The sequence below is a fragment of the Peromyscus maniculatus genome, chromosome 23 (assembly GCF_049852395.1).
Source record: "Peromyscus maniculatus bairdii isolate BWxNUB_F1_BW_parent chromosome 23, HU_Pman_BW_mat_3.1, whole genome shotgun sequence".
NCBI classification, from domain to species: domain Eukaryota; kingdom Metazoa; phylum Chordata; class Mammalia; order Rodentia; family Cricetidae; genus Peromyscus; species Peromyscus maniculatus.
Window position 1 is genome coordinate 14,440,287 of NC_134874.1, and position 21,697 is coordinate 14,461,983.

A 21,697-nucleotide genomic window follows, 5' to 3' on the forward strand; every position below is an offset into this window, starting at 1 on the left:
AGTTGGTTTTGGTTTTCTCCTTCTCTGTTTTTGTTTTTTTGAGACAGGGTTTCTCTGTGTAGCTTTGCGCCTTTCCTGGAACTCGCTTTGGAGATCAGGCTGGCCTCGAACTCATGGAGATCCGCCTGCCTCTGCCTCCCGTGTGCTGGGATTAAAGGCATGCACCACCACCGTGCCCGGCTCCTTCTGTTTTATATGGGTTTAGGGGACGGAACTCAGGATGTCCGATCTGTGTGGCAAAGTCCTCTACCCGATGGCACATTTTTGCCAGCCCTGAACATTCTTTTTAGATGCGATTTTGTGGGCGCACGTGAACGAGGGCTCCTGTGCCTGTGTGCCCACTTTGGGGAGGGGAGTCCGACTGAGGCTAGGCATCCTGTCACTCTCCATTTGACCCGAGTCTCAGGTTCTCCCATTGGAGAGCAGCTCACAACTCTGCTATCCTCACCAGCCAGCTGGCTTGGGCAAGCCCCTCTGCCTCCGGAGTGCTGGAACAGGAGGCGGCAGCCACGCCTCCCCTACTCTTACGTGGGTCCTCGGACTTGAACCTCCCCAGCCCTAAGTGTTTATTCATTAAGCGGCGCTGTTTACCGTGCAAGAAAAGCCACCAGGTACAACAAAAACCACAGTAAGAGTTTAAGGGAAGGGAACAGAAGGGGTGGGCATAGCCTATGGAATGACTGTGCAGGAAGAGGGGAGGAATAGGTGGAACCCGCTTTTATAGGTTCCCCCCACATATGCGCATATGGGCTTATATAGCTACGCCACACATGCGCATAGATTCCGTGGCATGCTGCACGCAGATGATGTGATCATGCAGTGCAGGGATCAGGTAGGATGTAAGGCCCTAGGGTGACAAAGCATCTTGCCTGGCTACTGGACAGTGCACGTGAGGTCACGGAGCTGGGGGAGTGGTTAGGAATTCTACCACTTAGTTTTATGTTTTGAAACGGGGTCTCACTCTGCAGCACTGGCTTACCTGAACCCCTATGTAGACTCTGTAGATCCGCCTGCCTCTCCCTCCCACGTGCTGGGACCAGGGCCTGAGCCACCACGCCCCCTCTAAGCCGATTTCTTAAGAGAACACACATGGTTCTTACCAAGACACTGGTAATTCAACCCAGAAAAAACACCTCAGACAAACTGACCCCAACAGTTTATTGACAAGGTAACACGTTCCGACCACCATTTCAGTACAGGGAGGGACAGGAACGAGTCAGGGTGTGACTGGCACTCTACACACCAGCCAGCAGGGAGTCTTCTAGAGATGGTTAATCAGGGGCACCCCATGGGAGGGCAGCTCCTGATGCAGCTGCCGGAAGACCATGGCACACCGGTTCCTCTCCTGGGTCTTGCCGAGAGCATGATAGAGCCTGGCCTGGAAGTAAGCAACATCCCTGATCCGCTCTCTACAGTCGACCTTGGCAAAGTAGTTCTTGGCTTCATTGAGATTCTCAATTGCGGCCTCCAGAGCTAACAGTGGGATGGGGGAGGGGGAAATCAACATTTAACACTTCAGGTTTCAAAACCTGCTATCCAGATTCAGCATACAGCAAATACTCTTATATTCTCCATTAAAATGTGGGAAAAAAAACAAAACACCAAACTATGGAAAGCTTTGTCTCATTTTTGTTTTAAAAATTAAAATTAAATATCAGAATGCCGGGGTTCAAGAGATGGCTCAGTGGTTAAGAGCACTGGCTGCTCTTCCAGAGGACCTGGGTTCAATTCCCAACATCCACATGGCAGCTCACAACTGTCTGTAACTCCAGCTCCAGGGGATTCATGCACCAGGCATTCAGGTGGCATGCAGGAAAAATACCCACACACATAAAATAAATAAATAAAATTAGATCGCCAGGGCTGGAGAGAGGGCAGCAGCAGGCGAATGCCACTGTTCCCCGGGCCTGACGACCTCCACAGCTCCTACCTTCTGCTTTCTTCACTGGGTCATAGGAAGCGGCGGAAGCCACCTGGCACTTGGACACTAAGAACATGGCACGGCCTTTATCAAGGATCGCCCCATCGGCCAGGATGGGCTCAATCGCCATGTGCAGAAGGGTTAAAGCCTGCTCTGGGATTCCAAGGATGAGCTGAAAGAGAAACAGCAGCACATTGCACACACCCATGCCCTGTGCCCGCTACCAAGACGGGCTGGGTTCTTTTTTCTCCTGAATGGTTATCTCTGGCTTATCTTCTCCACGACACAGGCTCTCTCATCCTAAACAACACACTCCCAGAGAATACAAGCACACAACAGTATGATTTCTACGATTTCTATGTGGGTGTTGGGAATTCCATCCATATTATGGAAAGCTTTGTCTTATTCCTTCTCTTTTGTCCTGTTTTATTGGGTCTGGGTTTGTTTCATTTATGATGAGGTCTTACTATTGTAGCCTAGGCTGGCCTCACATGTGCAGCAGTTCTCCAACCTGTCCCTCAAGTGGTGATTACAGACAGGCACCACCTAGCCCAGTCACAAAGACTCAGAGTGACAGGCGTGGCGGTAGAAGCCGTGAGGACTCTTGATTCCTAATTTGATCCTCAGCACCACAGGGAGGAGGAGGACGATACAGTTCTAGGAACCGAAGCACCACAGACAAGGACTCGGCCATGCACTCCCAGGCCCAGGACTAGAGATGCTAAGGCAGGAGTGCCACGTCTGAGGCTAGCCTGGGCTACAGAGACTCCATCTTTTTTTTTTTTTTTTTTAAAGATTTATTTATTTATTATACATAATGTTCTCTCTGCATGTGTCCTTGTAGGCCAGAAGGCACCAGATCCCATCATAGATGGTTGTGAGCCACCATGTGGTTGCTGGGAATTGAACTCAGGACCTCTGGAAGAGCAGTCAGTGCTCTTAACCACTGAGCCATCTCTCCAGCCTGAGACTCTATCTTTTTTTTTTTTTAAAGATTTATTTATTTATTATGCATACTGAAGAGAGCGCCAGATCTCATTACAGATGGTTGTGAGCCACCATGTGGTTGCTGGGAATTGAATTCAGGACCTCTGGAAGAGCAGTCGGTGCTCTTAACCTCTGAGCCATCTCACCAGCCCGAAACTCTATCTTAAGAACAATGTACGCTAGCCAGGTGATGGTGGTGCATACGTTTAATCCAGCACTCAGGAGGCAGAGGCAGTTGGGTCTCTGTGAGTTCGAGAACAGGTTGGGCTACAGAGTGAGTTCCAGGAAAAGCACCGAAACTACAGAGAAACCCTGTCTCGAAAAAAAAAAAAAAAAAATTAAAATGGTTCAAGCTTGTAATCTAGCACTCCAGAGGTGTGGATCAGTTTAAAGCTAGCCTCGGCTGTGTGGTTAGTATGAAGCCATCCTGGGCTACATAAGTCCCTGTTTCAAAACAAACAAACAAACAAACAAACAAACAAACAAACAAACAAACAACAAGAACTCCTATACAACAACATCAAAACCAGACAGCTCGTTTGAAGAACAGGCAGTCACACCTGTGATCTTGGTACCATGGAACTGAAGCTGGAGAAGAGCTCCAAGTTTGAGGCCAGCCTGGTTCAGATGGTGAATTCCTAGGCTAGTCCTTGCTACACAGCATGACTCTGTCTGAAAATGGGGTAGAGGTGGCCAGGTTTTGTGACACAAAACGTTCGGGAAGCAAAGACCAATGAGTCCCAAGTTTTAGGCTAGCCTGGGCTACATAGCAAGATCTTACATAGGAGAAAAAAAAAAAAAAAAAGAATAAAAATGAAAAGTGATCAAAGAGGGCCTAAAGAGAAGGCTGAGTCCTTACGTGGTACCACTCTTACAAAGAACCCGTTCAGTTCCCAGAACCCACATGCGGCTGCTCACCACCCTGGGTCCAAGGGATCCAATGCCCTCTTCTGAACTCTGAGGGTACCTGCACTCATGTGCACATAACACCCCCCCAAACAAATAAGAATGCTCAATCACCAGCTACCACTTCTCTCTCTCTCTCTCTCTCTCTCTCTCTCTCTCTCTCTCTCTCTCTCTCTCTCTCTCTCTCCAGTAACAAAAAGCCCCTCAGGTGTGGTGGCTGCCTGTAATTTGAGCACTTGGGAAGCAGATGGTTCAATTGTTAAACTGCCTGCCATGAAACCAGAGGACCACAGTCTGATTCCCAAGCAACCACATAAAAAGCTGACATAGTGACATGTGCCTGTAATCCCAGTGACAGGAGGACCCCTAGGGCTCAATAGTTAGCCAGCCTAGCTTACATGACAAGCAGGACCCAGTAGAGACCCTATATAAAAAAGAGAAACTCAAAATAAGGTGGACAGCTCCTAAGAAATGATATTCAAGGCTGACTTTGGCCCCCACATGTACACACACATGCTCTCCATACACATCAACGTAACACACCCTCACCCCGCAGCCCCCCACAGGAAAGAGCAGACTGGCTTACCTGGGCATAAGCCAAGTTGAGCACAGTTTCGGAGGCCAAGTACTGTAAGCGGTATTCTTTGGAGAGGGCCAGAGCCTCCAGGAGCACGGGCATGGCGATGGTCGGGGAGGAGGACCGCCAATAGAGCTCAGCCACGGACAGGAGCACGCTGGCCAGAGAGGAGACGGGATGAGAGGATCCGCCGCCACACCCCCGGGAGACCCCCGGGAGATGGCTTACCTGATCACCATCTCTGTGTTCTTCAGTTTCTGACAGTACGTCAACAACTTCTGGAGAAGTCTGTGTGCCTCCGTCATCTGGTTCTGAGCCTGCAGGACAACCGCCTTTCTACAACCATCAGAACAGCACGACAGTTACACAGATGTCTGCAGAACTAAACAACAGCCATTCTGGGGTAAGGCTCCATTTCCCCAGCAAGACCGCTACCCTCTGGAGGGGAAACTGATTGCATTTTTGTTAAAAGGAAAGCAAGAAGGGGAGGAGGAGGAGGTAGAAACCGAGAAGCGGAAGCAGCAGCTGCCACCACCGGGTGTGACCCCAGCTTTGGGCATCAGAGACAAGAGGATCGATTCAGAGACACCCTCAGCCACACACCAAATCGGAGGCCAGCCAGAGCTCCAGGAGACCCTGCCTCAGACAAGCAATCCATGCACGGCTGTGCACGTGCACAGAGAAAAGTCGACCTGGGCCAGCAAGAAAGCCCAACAGGCAAAGGGGCTTCCTCCAAGACGATAGATGACCCGAGTTCAATCCCGGGGACCCACACAGTGGAAGAAAAGGACTAACTCCTAAAATCTGTTCTCCATTTCCACATGTGCACTATGTCACACATGTGCTCACACAGGCATACACACACAAAATATAATAAAAAATTTGTTAAAGTCTTGGGTTATAGCTATCAGAATCTCAGTTACTATCTCTAGGAGATATTTATTTTCTAAATTTTAATGATCTGTTTTTGTTGTTTGTGACAGGGTCCTGGCTATCTGGCTATCCTGAAATTCATTATATAGACCAGGTTGTCCTAGAACTCACAGGGATCCACCTGCCTCTGCCTCCTAGGCACTGGGATTTAAGGCATGTGCTACTACACCCAGCTATTAATTATCTATTTGCTTATTTCCTAAATAAAACAGAAAAAAGCCTAGACTTTGCCAGCTCAAGCTGAAAGTAAATTAACACACACAAAAGTACAGTACATATGAAGCTATTAAAAATATTCTGAGTGGGGGCTCGGCAGTTAAAATCATCTGCTCCTCTTGCGGAAGAGCTGGACTCTGCTCCAGCACCCACACGGTGTCGTACAACCATCCCTAACCCCAGTTACAAAGGACCTCTGACCTCCACTGGCACTAGGCACTCACGTGATGCACATCCATACATTCAGGCAGAACACTCACACAGAAGAACTAGTTAACTAAGTAACTTCACAAATTATTCTGGAGCCAGTGAGATGGCTGAGCAGGTAAGCACCAAGCCAGGTGACCTGAATTCGGATCCCAGAGCACAGGCAAAAGCTGGACAGGAAGCAGCACCGGCGCCTGCAATCCTGGCGGAAAGAGGGGAGAAGGGGGATCTCCAGGAGCCCTCAGGCCAGCTGGCCCGGCATAAACAGACGTGGACAAGAGAGAGAGAGACCCTGCTTGGAACAAGGCAAAGGGGAGGGCCAGCATCAGGGGCTGTCTTGGCCGACACACGTGTACTGTGGCGCTTGCTCAAGTGCACACAACGCACACAGGAGAGTTTAAGCGAGTGGTTCGTTCTGTGGTGACAGCTTCCAGGTTTTTTACCTGTATACGCCTTCTATGCCATTGAGCGCTGTGATTCCTGTAACGAGTGAATCGGCCAAATGGAATTTGCCATCATTCATGGCTCTGTCAAACTGTATTTTCTGATCACACAGCATCCATAACTAATAAGAAAAAAGAATGAAGGACAAAAAGAAAACTATGCACATTATTGTTCAAGAGCGATATCAAAGGATATTGGTTTGCTTAGCAAACATTTTAATAATTCACATAATTGTGTTTGAGATTATTTGTTTGTTTGGTTTTAGGTTGTTGTTGTTGTTTTTCTTCCAGAGCTGAGGACCCAACCCAGGGCCTTGCACTTACTAGGCAAGTGCTCAACCAGAGCTAAATCCCCAACCCCTATATATCTGTTTTTTATTTAAAGTTACAAGCAAGAAAAAAACGCAAAGAGAAGCCCATGTTTGTGGTGGCAAACTTGCAATCCAGCACTGGGGAAGTAAGGCGGGGAGATCAGGGTCCAAGGCCAGCCTGAACCTGGAGATGCTGCCGTGAAGAAAACACACACACACACACACACACACACACACACACACACACACACACACACACACACACGATCCGTGTCCACTTTATTAACTCACACTGTGCTTTACTTTGATGGTCTTAGGCTCTACTCAAGTTCTCAGCAAATTCTATTTCCTTCCTGTTTTCCACACTGAGCACTTGATTTGCTGCCTGCCTTTCCCATTCACGCTTCCTATACTTTTATAATACTTACCTTAAACAATACACAAAATGGGGCTGTGTTTTCTAATTTTGAGACAGGGTCTCATGCATTGCAGGCTGGCCCCAAAATGTCCATACAGTGCAGGATGACTATGAACTCTTAAAAGATTTACTTTTAGTTTATGTGCATGAGAGTTCTGCCTTTACATGTAAGTGCCCCACTTGCATACCTAGCACTCCCAGAGGCCAGAAGAGGGCGTCAAATCCTCTGGAACTGTAGTTTCAGAAGTTGTGAGCTGCCATTAGATGATGGGAACTAAACCCAGGTCTTTTAGAACCTGACTGTAAGTGTGTGTGTGTTTGGTTCTGGAGACTGAACCAGGGCCTTGAAGATGCCAAGTAAGGGTTATATCGCTGAGCTTACATCCCCAGCCCGTGATTTTGAACTTCTCATTGTCCATCCGACCTTCAGCCCCTGAATCCTGGGATTATAGACATCCACCATCACATCCAAGTTCTGCGGTGCGAGGGATAGAACTCAAGCTTTGTGCATGCTGGGCAAGAACTCTACCCACTGAGCACATCCCTAGCCTGAGCTGGGTTTCTTTTGGGTTTTGAGGCAGGGTCTCACTATGTGTCCCTGGATGGCATATAACTCATTATATAGACCAGGTTGGCTTCACACTCCGAGATCTGTCTGTCTCTGCCTCCCATTAAAAAACATAAGAAAATACAACCTGCTGTGGAATATTAGTTGAAGATGTGTTACATTCGTTTATGCTGTGGAACATTTGTTTAATCATGCAAAGATATGTTGCATTTTTAAATATTTTTTTTATGTGCATTGGTGTTTTACCTGCATGTATGTCTGTGAGGGTGTCAGATTTTGGAGTTACAGACAGTTGTGAGCTGCCATGTGAATGCTGGGAATTGAACCCGGGGCCCTTTGGAAGAGCAGCCAGTACTCTTAACCGCTGAGCCATCCCTCCAGCCCAGTGAAACTGTGTTACTTTGCCTGTCTAAAACATCTGATGGTCTAATGAAGATCTATCTGAATGGCCAATAGCAAGGCAGGAGAGAGGACAGGTGGAGCTGGCGGGCACAGAGAATAAATTGAAGAGGAAAAAGAAAAGAGGATGGAGGAGCAAGAAAAGAAGGAGGAGGACTTCAGGGGCCACCCACCTACCCACTCAGCTACAAAGCAAGACACGGAGCAAGAATGAGTAAAAAGAAAAGTGTACAGAAATAGAGAAAAATAAAAGCCCAGAGGCAGAAGAAAGATGAGACAATTGAGTTAAGAAAAGCTGACAAGAAACAAGCCAAGCCAAGGCTGGGAATTCATAAGTAAGAATAAGCCTCCATGTGTGAATTTATTTGGGAGCTGGGTGGCGGGCCCCCCAAAGTACAACATCCACTCCCCACGTGTTGTTATTTTTCATTCATTTGTGGACCTGTGTGTGGATATCAGTATGTGGGTACAACTGCCTGCAGAGCATGGAGGGGCTCTCGGGGTCCCTGGAGCTGTAGTTAGAGATGACTGTGAGCTGCCTGACATGGGTGTGGGGAACTGAACTCAGGTCCATGTTCTTAACCACTGAGGCATCTCTCCAGACAGTGAGCTGTATGTAAGGTAAGTAACATCGTTTGTACATAGCCTTTCCACACCACTTTTCTGCAGTGCCAGGAAAGGAACTCGGACCCTGTGGATGCCTGGCAGGTGCTGTACCATTAAACCACATATCTAGATCAACAACCTCCTTTACAGCTCAATGGTTTTCTGAGGGAAGACTCTAAAACGCCCCATTTTAGAGGGAGGCAGCTCAAATGGGAAATGCTTGTCCAGGGTGCATAACGCTTTGGGTTTCATCCCAATCATAACACAGCCACTGTGATAGCACATGTCTGCGATCCCAGCACTTGGGAGGGGCAGGCGTAAGTATCAGAAGTTCAATGTTATTCTCAGAGAGTTTGGAGATAGCTTGTGATATCTTTTTACCATGTCTTTAAAAAAAAAAAAAATCCTACTTTACCTTACAGTAAAAGCATTCTTTCCAGAAATAAATGCACTGGCACGACAAAGGCATGTTACCTGGGCGTGCTGACTGTTGGGTGGGAAGCGCTCCTTCAAGTGCTTTAATACTTCAGCGGCAGCGGCGAAACAACCCTAAAATAGAAAGGCATGAAAACTGATTGACATACCAAAACTGAGGCTACACCTGCTCACACTCCCAGGAGGTTCACATGACCTACCTGATCTTCATTAGCCAGCCAGATGACAATAGGCACAGAGAACTGAATGTCACAGTAAGGTATCTTTTTTTTCTTATACGTTCTAATGAATTTTATACTTTCTTTTAATCTTCTTTTTCATGTTAAAATGTGAACTTTAATTGTAAAAACTGTTTTCGGTAAATATAGTTATTATCAAACTCTGCCACTCAACTTGGTTCAGATATATGCAGACATGATTTACACAGATGTTATCTGTACCAACGAAGAGAATCCATTCAAGAAATGGCTACACTTAGCCTCATTTTGAAGAAGACAGGGTCTCAGCTGGGTGGTGGTGGTGCACGCCTTTAATCCCAACACTCAGGAGGCAAAGGCAGGCAGATCTTTGTGAGTTCGAGGCCAGCCTGGTCCACAAATTGAGTTCCAGAACAGTTAGAGCTATTACACAGAGAAACACTGTCTTAAAAATAAAACAAAAAGAAACAAACAAAGGACAGGGTCTCATTGTCATCTAGTCTGGCCATGACCTCCCTCTCCCTCCTGCCTCTACCTCCCAGGTTCTGGGACTACAGGTGTGCACTGCCACGCCTGCTTAAAAACTGTTTTGAATTAGACTGGCATGCAAAGCTCTTTCTAGGAGGAAAACCAAAAACTTAAAATCGGATAAATTACAGCAGGCTGAGATTAAAGGCATGCGCCACCATGCCCAGCCTGTTCTATTTCTTAAATACAATAGCCACAACCTCTTGGTCCCTTCACTGATATCAAAGTACCCTTCATTTAAGCCGGGTGGCGGTGGCGCACGCCTTTAATCCCAGCATTTGGGAGGCAGAGGCAGGCAGATCTCTGTGATTTCGAGGACAGCCTGGTCTACAGAGTGAGATCCAGGACAGGCGCCAAAACTGCACAGAGAAACCCTGTCTCCGGGGGGGGGGGGGGGGGGGGGGTGTGTGATGCCCTTCATTTGACACATTCCACATTTAGACCATCTCCACGGGGAATTTCATTCTTCGGCAACCTGTACCAACCAGACCCATCCAACACACAGCTAGTGCTTTTCTCAAGCACTAAAGGAAAAAGAGCCTCAATGCCCTAGAAGCAAAACAGGTCAGTTCACCTGTGCTGCAGCTGGATTTGAAATGTTCCTCCAGAGCCCACCGGTAATTACCATTTGGGGCACACCCTGGAAGCCGTGTTGGGACCAGGAGGTGAGCAGACCTCTAGCAGCACATGCACTGCTATGCTGTACGGCGCCAACTTCCAAGCTGGCTTTCTCGGGAATGCTGCCACAGCACCAGAGCCCAGCTAACGTCACAACGGACCCACCTGCTCTGCGTGGAGCTCTGCCAGGTGGCAGAGGGCGACGGCGAAGGACTCCGTGTTGTTCTGCTGCACGCTCGCGTTCACCGACTCCAGACTGTTCATGCTTAGTAACATCTGGGCTTGCTGCAGGGCCATGGTGCTGGGTGGGGAGAGGGGACAGGTTTCCCTTTAGGCAGCAGCCCCAGGCTGGCCCTGAGCCATACCCTGGAGTGCTCCGCAGTGGAGACACAGGAAAGGGAACTCTTGCGGCTCTGGATGTGTGGAGCGGCTCCTCCCCATGCCGGCCCTCCAGCTTTCGGCCGAGGAGAGAGAAGGATCCTGGGTGTGCAGGCCCCAAGGAGACGCAGAGTAGGTCAGCACAAGTGGGAGCACTCAGCACCCAGACCCCCCTCCCCCTCCCCTCCACGATGTTCCCTGAGGTCACGGGATGGGTGTTAATTAGGTTTCACGGGTAAATTCAGACCCGATGCCATCCTGGCACCGGCTGCTCTGGCAATGCAGGCAGTGGCCAGTGTCGGCAGCTGTTTCAGAGCTCACCGTGCCAAAAAATTATCTGAAATACAAAAACAAGACTGGTAAAGAGGCGCTTCCTTCCGTTACTGAATTCCTAGAAATTACAGACTGTCGAGGGGACCAATGAGACCGAGACAGGGCTCCAGAGCAAAGTCTGGTTCAGAAGTTTACTTCCAAACTACACGTGGCTGAGTGGAAAACAGAGTGGCTGGAGATATTCCAGAGGAAACACCTCGACAGAGAAGCACTCTTGTCTACACAGGCGGCTGTGGGGAGGGGGATGCTGGACTTGTACAAGGAGGCCATGCAGCATGCGAACAGGAAGGGGGGGGATCTCAGCTCCGGGTCGGGTGATCGAGGTTTGAGCCCCAGCTGGTCACTGGTCAGTTAGACTCATGATCTTGAGATCAAATGTGCAAACCAGATGAGGGATCACCCACCGGTTCTAGACAAGAGCAGCCGGGAAGAGTAAACCGGGGACGTGGGGCAGACTCTGCCAAGTTCGTGCAGCCTACAAAACGTCTCCAGATGACGAAGCATTTTCTCTAATCCCCTCCATGAACAACTTCCAAAGGGGACAACCTTGCACAGGACCAGTGTGAGGCTCCACACTGCCGTGGCTCTGGCAGTCCGCCTGGAGACCTACCTGCGGCCGTACAGCCTCCAGATGGCCGTTTTCTGGGCAATGCTGATGTCAATGAGCTCCGACAGGCTGTGTTTCCAGTGCAGGAGGTCGGAGTCCTTTAGGGCGTCCATCAGTTTGTTGGCCGTCTTCCCAGCAAAAGCTCTCTGTTGAACAAGGGACTGTATTCCCAGGGAGGCGAGGTACTAAGGGGACAGATATACCCACGACCCAAGATAGAGATTACATGACAGAATTTGTTTTGCTCTTCAGAAATGTGGTGGATTTCACATTTCAGCACATGCACAGTGACAGCTCTACTTAAAGGAGAGTACCTACGGCCTGACCTTAACCCTGACCCATGGAGATGTGTTCCTGAAACTCTAGGGCTGCAAGAGAAGCAGAGGGTACATGGCAAAGAGCCAGGGCTTCGGCATTAGGTAACCTGGACTTAAGACACTGCCTCTGCTACTTACTGTTGACTTAGGGCCAGTCACTTAGCTTCTTAGCTAAGCCTCAGCTTCCTCATCTGTAAAATGGGCATCAAACCTATCATAAAGAATCGTGGTAAGGATTACAATGAGATAATAGAGCAAACAGTGCCAGGCACATTAGGTAACAGGAGATTAAAAAAAAAAAGGATGCCTGTCATGAGCAACAAGTTATCTTCTTAACTTCTGGAATAATCTTCAAAGGTAAAAAGCTGAACTAAAAAAGGCAGTTTAAATCTGTATCAAGAGTGTATTAAGCTGTCTCTAAAGAGCCACTTCAATTCTGTCCATGTATGTTCCCTTTCCTGAAGAGATCCCACAGGTGATGCACAGATTGAATAGATGTGCATTAAACTGCTCTCAGTCTCACGGTCTATGGTCCCGGACCGACCAGACGCCGAGACAGAACAATGCTCTTCCATCGGCAGTCCAGACCCCAAAGCCATCCCTCCTTTCTGTGCACAGACCTCGCCCTCTGCCTGTCACTGAGGCTCCAACGAAAACAGATCTTCCCAGCAGGCTTTGCTTACTGTTTAAAACAAGGATCAGCAAACATTCTGGCAAGGGTCAGAGCAGATTTCGGTTTCCAGGCCACATTTGGTCTCTGCTTACTTGTGGCTGGCTGTCCTCCTGCCCCATCCATCTAGACATGTAAACGTTTCTTAGCAAAGTTCATACACAGGCAGACGGAGCACCAGATTTGAAACAGAGGCTGTAGTTTGCCCATCCCTGGTTTAAAATTAAGTCTTCCCAGGGCTGAGGACGTAGCTCAGCTGCGGTAAAGCACCTGCCTAGCATGCATGTGTAAGGTTATGGGTTCTATCTCCACAACTAAAAAAGAAGAAAAAAGCCTTTTCGATAATTTTTCTAAGTGAAAATGTACTAACTGTTGCTCAATACACGAAAACTAAACAAAGCTCTCTTATCAAATCAGTAAGTGGAGCTCTCACAGATGTTATTAGGACAAAGGGAATAGAGAGAAACCTGCCCCAAAGAATTTAGTGGTGTGATTAATAACTCAAGTCGTAGGAAACAAGGCGGAAGGAAAGCACATGTGGAGATACCCACTCTAAGTCTACGCTGGGTCCCGACCAAGGTGGGTGGAAGAAGAGGTTCAATACCACTTATTCTAACAATCTCACAGAAAGATGAGCCTTACCGGTAACCCAAAATGTACTGCCTTCTTCACAGAATGCTCCAGCAGAACATAGCTATCAGCTCTCTTCTGCCCCAGCACATAAAGCCAGCTCTGGCAAGAGAGAAGAACCATCAAAACGTGTCATAACAATGGCAAGGGCGGCTGTTCCAGTGAAACATCGATGTGGACATAAGGAAGAATTTGAAGGGACAAAATAAACCCTCTAAAACACTGTCTGTCTCTTGTGAATTCTGAGTGTAAATGAAACTGGTCAGGAATATTAAAACCCTCAGCAAAGCCAGACTGAGACAAACAAGCCGTTGATCCACTTTATCTCTGCCAGCCCCCAATGGTAGGCCCTTCAGAAAGAAGCATAAAGCTCCCGTGTGGCACTTCACTGGGATGAGAGTCACGGGTGATTGTCAATGTCTCAGTACTCTATGAACTTGGCAATGATGCTTTAATACACCACTGTCTCACCAAGTTACTAGGTATAATATAGTGTTTCACTAATGCCAACAGCAATGCAGTACTTGACTCTCTTTTTCATGGCAAGTTGTACAGATAGAAAGTTCTCGAAGCAGAACAAATGCCATGAACTAAGAATGATAAGTGACCCTGGGGGCCCTGTGTGGATTCCTGTGTCTACCTAAGTAGTTTCCCCTCACCGCTAAGGACCTTTGCTCCCACTGCCAAACAACCTGATTAAAACTGGGCCTTCAGGAGGCCAACTAAACCCGTGAGCAAAATCCCCGGACCAGAGGACGGTCTCACCAAACAGTGCTGCAGACACACGTGATCGTTGGACTCCTGGGCAATCCTAATTGCCTCCTGCAGGGCGAGCTCTGCCTGTTGACTAATGACAGACTGGACATTACCATCCCGTTAGCGATCACAAACATGCACGCGTCAGGAGCAGGAAGTCATGTGTGCGCAGCCTGGCCGCCAGCAGGCTCTAGCTGCAGCGTGGCTATTTATGGACTGCTTTTCCCAGTGGCTACCCCAGCCCGGGGAGCGGGGAACATCCACTGTGGAGGCAGGGACAGGTCCTTCCTGGGGGAATGTCTAGGAAAGGAAATGGCTTTCTTTGCTGCTTCTAAAATGGTTTACCCAGCCGTCCACTGCCAAGCACAGCAAGGAAAAGATCACCATTTTACTTTTCATTAAGCTATTTTCTGCACTGTTAAAAACAAAATCAACAACAATAACAACAAAACATTACGAGCAGCTGCTACATTAGCATCATCATTTTTTAAAAAAGCAGTTATCAGAAGCCTTCTGAAGATTGCTATTTCTGGTAAATTTTTTCTCTGTCCACTGAAAACCAGATGGTCTCCCCCAACTTCTCAATGTCTCTGGCAGTCCAGCCAGCTCTTCTCAGGCCTGACGAGCTAGCACCTCTGAAAACCCCATTTTGCAACACTCCACTAACTACTACTACTAGGCGCCCTCTTAACCTGTGTAACTTTATTAACCACCTCACAAGTGGCACAGACCATGCCTTCCACTCTGGATTCCCCAAAAGCAAACGACAGGAAGAGAGCCTCACTAACGCCACCACCGGCACCTCCATGTAAGAACCGCAGTTCCCGGATGCCATTTACTTAAGGAAAACACGCACGGTGACTTTTCTTCAACACCAGCAACAGCCGCACAGGTGTAACTTTAACCAGGTCGTCCTGGGCTTACTTCTCCACGCCTGTTCAAAGGGAAAGGCCAGGTACCTTTCCACCTGTTCTGCTTTTCTTTCAAACTGCTTTCCTGCTGAGCAGAATGTAATGCCCTAGATCGTGGGCTACTTGAGAACAGGAAGCACACACTCACACACAGGGCCTCAGTTAATATCACTCCACTGAACAGCAGATGGCCACACAGTGCTAAGCTTAGGAAAGAAGAGTCTGAGAGAACCATACAGTGGGACAGCAACTTCCAACACAGAAACTTCAAAAAAGTCAAGCCAACGTTTTCAGTAAAAGAAGCTGGCTTGGTGGCACAGGTCTGTGACCAGGCTGGGCTACATGGGACTGTCTCACAAAAGCTAAAAAAGAGCAAGAGGCAAGCTGGTGCCACATCTGAAGTGTACTGTGATACCTACTTAGTTTTCCAAGACAGAAGCAATGGCCTCCTACACTACTCAGAGAGAACGCCAGAGTTCTCACCTGGTCTCCAGGACCAAATGCTGACCCTGTCACCTTCCACTTCCCCTCACGTACAGAGCCAGGATGCACCCAGCTCCGACGAACCATAAGCTCCTGCCTTGGACCCTTCTCACTGAAGTGACTACTTCCTCCAAACACAGGCCCAGGCCCTTGGCTTCCCCAAGTCTGTCTCCCTCTCGGGCCAGCAGGCTGCAGGCAGGACCGACTGAGACCTGGGCACCTGGGCACGTGCACACACCTGGGCACGTGCACACACCTGGGCAATGGCAACTCCAGCAGCAGTTCTCACCTGCTCCAGGGTCACCCTCTGAACCGCTACCTCCCTCTCCACAGTGAGCGGGGGTCACATCAGGGTTTCCTGTTCTCACTCTGTACCCCTGACACACACAAGGGTGCCTAGGATGAAGTATATGATCAGTAAACAGTCATCAAAAGCCCATCACTATGGGGCCAGGGCTAGAACTGTCAGCAGGGGGTGTCTACTTCTAGTCCAATCTCCACTACCACGTAAGCCGTCGAGCTGGTGGGCACCAGAAATCCCAGCATTAGGAGACAGAGGCAGGAAGATTACAAGTTCAAGGTCACTCTTAGCTATGTAGCAAGCTGGAGGCCAGTTGGAAAACCTGAAACCCTGTTAAGAAAAAGAAAGGTCTTTGGGGCTGGAGCTGTTGCTCAGTGGTAAAGTGGTTATCTAACATCCTCGGGGTCCCGGGTCCCAAATCTAGCACCCCAAGAGGAGTGAAAAACCAACCAACCAACCAAACAAGAAAGCACACTTAATAAAGAAGAAAAAGGAGTTAGCTATTGTAAGCTATTACATAATGGTTGGTTTGGAGCATCCGTCTGTGGCCTGAATCTCCTTGAGGACACCCTGCTCTGGACTGGAGCACCACAATGCTTTTCTGAGTCTGTTCAGCAGTGGTTTCTCTCAGACTGTGTCTGGTAACTTGCAGCCACACTTGCAATCAATCTAACCCTCCTATACGGCCTCCTCTCCAGGAAGATGTCCACACACTTGCCCTGACTCCAAGTTCTCATGTATTTTCCACAAAACAAAATAAACAGACAATAAAGCCAGGTATACACAAAAACAAAATCAACCGGTTTCACCTCACGGCTTCGTGTACTCACGCAAAAGCACACAGTACTTCCAGCAAGCTACGCAGTCTTCTACCAGCAGACGTAACTTTCCTTTAGCTTTTCAAATACTGAAAATAGCTTCCGCAGCACCATCATTATGTCCAAAAATCCTTTTGGGAACCCTTGGCCTAATGACCTAATTTCCTCATCCCTAAATGTCTGTGTTGTTCTTAGAAGTAAAAAAACAGACAGGCACTAGAACATGCACTACTACCTAGTGACGCCAGGGGGCATACTACTGAGGAGGATTGTCATTAACTTGTGTTGCAGTGTAGAAAGGTTCACTCTGGAAGCTGGAAACAAATCTAGAAAAATCTTAAATCAGTTTCTTCCTTCATTTTAAAATAAAATTGCTTGTTGTTTTGTGACAGAGACTTCTAGGTAGCCCAGGCTGGCCTTGAGCTTACAGCTGCCCTCTGACCTCCAACTCTTGAGGATTACAAGCACGGGCCCCCACGCCTCAAGAGTGGTCTCTGTTCGTTTCTGAGACGGGTCTCACTACGAAGCCCTGGCTGGCCTGGGGCTTGCTATGTGGACCAGGCTGGTCTCCAGGTCAGCAATGCACGCGCCTCTGCCCGAGTGCGTCACTACACTGGCAATGGCTCATGTTTTAAAACACACTGCAGTTAACAGCGAGGAGCTGGCCTTGCGTGCCCGCATGGACAGTCTACGAACTCACTAGTGACCGAAGCGGCAGTGCAGGGCGGCCAGGTTCAGGGCGGCGTATCTCAGGCTCCGGCCATAACCCTCCTCCCCATTGCTTTTGCCCTCAGCTCCGGTGAGAATCAGGCGGTCGAAATAGTGAAGGAGGCTGTGCGTTGAGCTGAAAACATCTTGAACACGGAGGTTGTTTAAGTAGCTGAGGTAATGCTAAAACAAAAAATAATCAGTTGTCTTATGGAAGCCAGGGCTCATCTTAATCTTTTCTCCATAGGCAAAATAAATAAGATTCCAGATACTGGGCTGCGACAGTCCACAGAGGACAAGCAGCAATCCCGTTAGGTGTTTGCTCAGGTTCATCCTAATACACGGGCTATGGTGGCTGTGTCAGACCCTCGAGTAACACAGAAGGGTAGCACACCTCCCCAAGCTCAGAAATTAAGGAACACTGAAGTAATGAAACCCTGATCCATATACAAATGGTAAGTTTAATTCTTCTAGATGTCCAACTGAAGACAGAGTAAGACTAGTATAAATTAGCTACCAAGTTAATTCCTGTCCCTCTGCTTTGAATCCCAGAGTTAAACCACCCTCCTAATGGGCAGATCTCAGTTACTGGAAAATGAAAGCGCTGTTTGGACATGAGAATAAAATCTGATGTCAAATCAAGTATCATTAAGAAGGTCGCAGAGTAACACACTTGATAGAATTAAATTATTGGATATTTAATTTTTAAAAATACTCACAAAAGGGAGAAAATATTTCTTTTAGCCCAAAAATGGTTTTATTAATGAGTTACTGGAGATTTATTAATCTCCTGTCCAAAGCCACACCCATGATGTTCAAGAACACAGTAGCAGGGCCTCTGCCCGGAGACAGTGGGAGAGCCCTGCAACCTAGGCCTGCTCTTACCCTGCCAACAACGTCATTTCTTTTAGAACCTAGAATTTCTAAATTCTAATCTGACCGGTTGAACAGCATTGACCTTTCTTTGCAACCCAACAAATTCTGGAAAAAACTCACTGCTTCAGCAAAATCAGGATTAAATTTCAACAAGTTGTTCAATTCTTTCTGCAAGGAAGCCGGGGTGAGGGCTTTAGTCTCATCATTCTTCAGCAAAGCAGCCTGAAAATTAAAGTGACAACAGATTGGAAAGGGAAGGTCAACAAACAGGGAGCCCCGAGGAACTGACGTAGCCTGATGGTTTGCGCGCGCGCGCACACACACACACACACACACACACACACACACACACACACACCCCAAAACAAACAATCAAAACTAGATTAACTCAAGATAAGAACCGGCCATAATAACTACTCAGATCATGAAGGGCCCTTATGGGATTTGAGAGTTATTCTAAAATCATTGGGAAATCAATAAAGGGATTCTCAAAGAATCATTTAAGGATTCCCTACACAAAACAACAAAAATAGTATAGGACCCAATGGTAGGCACCAGGTCACTGGGGCTATGCCTCAAAGGTACCCGGGGACCCATGTCTCAGGCTCACTGGTGCACAGCTGGAGAAGGGTCCGTTTGTCTTGACAAGCATTCCCACTGGGATGTGGAACTCCCAGAAGCCAAACCAACGGGGCCACCAATCTGGGACTTAAGTATCTAGACCTAGGAGTCAAAACAAACCCCTCTTTAGCTGATAGTAGTATATATTTCCTATTTCTTTGGAGTGGCACAAAGCAGGCTATTACGTAATGTAAAAAAGACAGTTATAAGGTTTTTAAAAACAGTTTTGCTATGTAGCCAGCCTGGAACTTGCTATGTAGACCACACTGATCTCACACTCAGATCTGCCTCATCTGCCTGCCAAGTGCTTGGGATTAAAGAAGTGATCAATACATCCAGCCACGTTATATGTTTGTACCTAACTGGTTATGCAGCCAGTACATTCCAATTTTATATAGGCGACTTTTTCTAGAAGTAGAAGTTATTCTGGTTCTTTCCTGCTTTGGGAACATGCTACACAACCCTTGCTGATCTCTAACTCGTGACCCTCCTGAATGCTGTGATCAGCAATAATTTTCAACTCCCACCCGCCCCTTTTTAAGATGGTCTCTATGTCCCCTGACTTCACTATATGCACCAGGCTGGCCTTAAACTCACAGATTGCATTTTTAATTATTTTTATCATTACAAAAAAAATGAAAAGGCTACAAAAGAAATAAGTTAGTAATATTATCAGCTAATAATAAGATTATGAATAATTTTATATATATATATATATATTGGCTTTTGGGTTTCTCTGTGTAGCTTTGTGCCTTTCCTGGAACTCGCTTTGGAGACCAGGCTGGCCTCGAACTCACAGAGATCCGCCTGGCTCTGCCTCCCAAGTGCTGGGATTAAAGGCGTGTGCCACCACTGCCCGGCTTTTTTTTTTTTTTCTTCAAAGGATGGCCTCGAATACTCCTCCACTGTTGGTGTGAATGTAAACTTGTACAACCACTGTGGAAATCAGCATGGCGGTTTCTCAGAAAATTAGGAATCGAACTACCTCAAGACCCAGCCATCCCACTCTTGGGCATATAGCCAAGGAATGCTGATTCATACCATAAAGATACATGCTCAGCTATGTTCATAGCAGCACTATTTGTAATAGCCAGAACCTGGAAACAACCTAGATGCCCGTCAACGGAAGAATGGATGAAAAAAATGTGGTACATATACACAATGGAGTACTACTCAGCAGAGAAAAACAATGAAAGCATGAAATTTGCAGGCAAATAGATGGAACTAGAAAAAATCATCCTGAGTGAGGTAGCCCAAACCCAGAAAGACAGTCATGGTATGTGCTCACTCATAAGTGGATTCTAGATATAAAATAAAGAACAATCAGACCACAACCCATAGAACCATGGAGGCTATATATATAGCATGGAGGTCCCTAGGACGACTGTGGCTTATAATAAATTTTGGTTTTACTCAATTATTGAAAAAAAATAGCCAAATGAATGGAAACACATGAACTATGAACCAAAGGCTGAGGGGCCCCCAGCTTGATCAGGCCCTCTGAATAGGTGAGACAGTTGATTGGCTTGATCAGTTTGGGAGGCAACTAGGCAGTGGGACCAAGTCCTGTGCTCATTGCATGAGTTGGCTGTTTGAAACCTGGGGCTTATGCAGGGACACTTGGCTCAGACTGGGAGGAAGGGTCTGGACCTCCCTGGACTGAGTCTACCAGGTTGATCGCAGTCCTCAGAGGAGGATTTGCCCTGGAGGAGGTGGGAATGGGGGGTGGGCTGGGGGAAGGGGAGGGGGTGGGAAGGGGGAGAATAGGGGAATCCGTGGCTGATATGTAGAACTGAATGGTATTGTAAAATAAAATTAAATTTAATTTAAAAAAAAAAACAATGCCAAAAAAAAAAAAAAAAAGGGATGGCCTCAATCTTTCAATCCTCCTGCCTCATCTTCCTAAGTGCTGAGATTACCAGTGTATCACCATACCTAGTTACAGTAGGATATTTTACCCTAGTATTTTCCCCGTGTGTGATCACAGGTATGAAGTTGTGTATAATACCCTAATCATGCAATCTTAGCACTTGGAAGGCAGTTACAGGAAGATCAAGAGTTCCTGGGTCACATACTGAGGCTTTGTCTATAAAGAAAAAAAAAAAAAGGAGGTAAGAAAAATACGGTAGCTCATGCCTGTAGTCACAGCATTCAAGATGTAGGAGAATCCCTGTCAGTGTGAGGCCAGTCAGACCTATACGGTGAGACCCAATCTCAGTGGGGCAGGGGGGAGGGGATAGTGTGGGGGGGGATACAAGGGCAGGGGTACGGGGAGTGGTGTTCAGTGGTTAAGGGCACTGACTGCTTTTCCAGGAGCCGGGTTCAATTCCCAGTACCCACAATTCAGCTCACAAGCACCCATAAATTTGAGTTCCAGGGGATCTGCCACCCTCTTCTGGCCCTCACAGGCACTGCATGCATGTAGTTTACATACATGCAGGCAAAACATCCACACCCATAATGAAATAAAAAATTAAGACAAAATAATGATATAATTTTACTTTCCTTTTTTAAAAAAGAGATTTATTTATTTTTATTCTATGTGTTGCCTACAGGTATGTTTGTACACCACATATGTGCAGTGCCCACGGAGGCCAGAAGAGGACATCAGATCCCCTGGAACTGGCATTACATGTGGGTTTGAGCACATCTGTGGCTATGTTGGGAATCCATCCTGGGCCCCCTGGGAGAACAGCCAGTGCTCTTAACCACAGAGCCGTCTCTCCAGCCCTCCTCCTTCTGTCCACATAATAATCTACCAAGAGCTTTGTTTCATCATCAAACAGTCTTTGAAAACATTTCTAAAGCAACACTGTTAACTCTTTCCCTCACATTTATTGCAAACACTTCCTCCATTTTGTTGCTTGCCTTTTAATTAAGTTGGAGAATATGATGATGACATGCAGACATTAAGTTTTATGCTGAAAATCCAAGTATCTCCTGCATGGTTTCTTCCAGAGCTTTTATGTTCATAAAGGCTTTCCCCACCCAGAGGCAGTTAAAACTTAATGTGAAGCT

The 21,697-nt window shown here is 47.3% G+C and overlaps 1 protein-coding gene across 4 annotated transcripts in view; it reads right to left on the reverse strand.

The window, feature by feature from the left end:
* Positions 1-1,141: 1,141 nt before the first annotated feature.
* Positions 1,142-21,697, reverse strand: part of Anapc5 (anaphase promoting complex subunit 5) — a 55,455-nt gene continuing 34,899 nt past the window's right edge. For 2 of the 4 annotated variants that reach the window (XM_006970736.4, XM_076560029.1), the window contains 12 exons: positions 18,179-18,280; positions 17,175-17,365; positions 13,971-14,052; positions 13,218-13,307; positions 11,592-11,734; positions 10,436-10,571; positions 8,967-9,041; positions 6,191-6,312; positions 4,620-4,727; positions 4,401-4,548; positions 1,931-2,093; positions 1,142-1,473 (listed from right to left, as the gene is read on the reverse strand). In XM_006970736.4, coding sequence (XP_006970798.1) covers positions 1,262-1,473; positions 1,931-2,093; positions 4,401-4,548; positions 4,620-4,727; positions 6,191-6,312; positions 8,967-9,041; positions 10,436-10,571; positions 11,592-11,734; positions 13,218-13,307; positions 13,971-14,052; positions 17,175-17,365; positions 18,179-18,280 — 1,572 coding nt within the window. In that variant the 3' untranslated portion in view covers positions 1,142-1,261. Of the gene's footprint in view, positions 1,474-1,930; positions 2,094-4,400; positions 4,549-4,619; positions 4,728-6,190; positions 6,313-8,966; positions 9,042-10,435; positions 10,572-11,591; positions 11,774-13,217; positions 13,308-13,970; positions 14,053-17,174; positions 17,366-18,178; positions 18,281-21,697 lie in introns of all 4 variants that reach the window. The other 2 variants (XM_006970735.4, XM_042268157.2) reach the window with 1 other exon arrangement.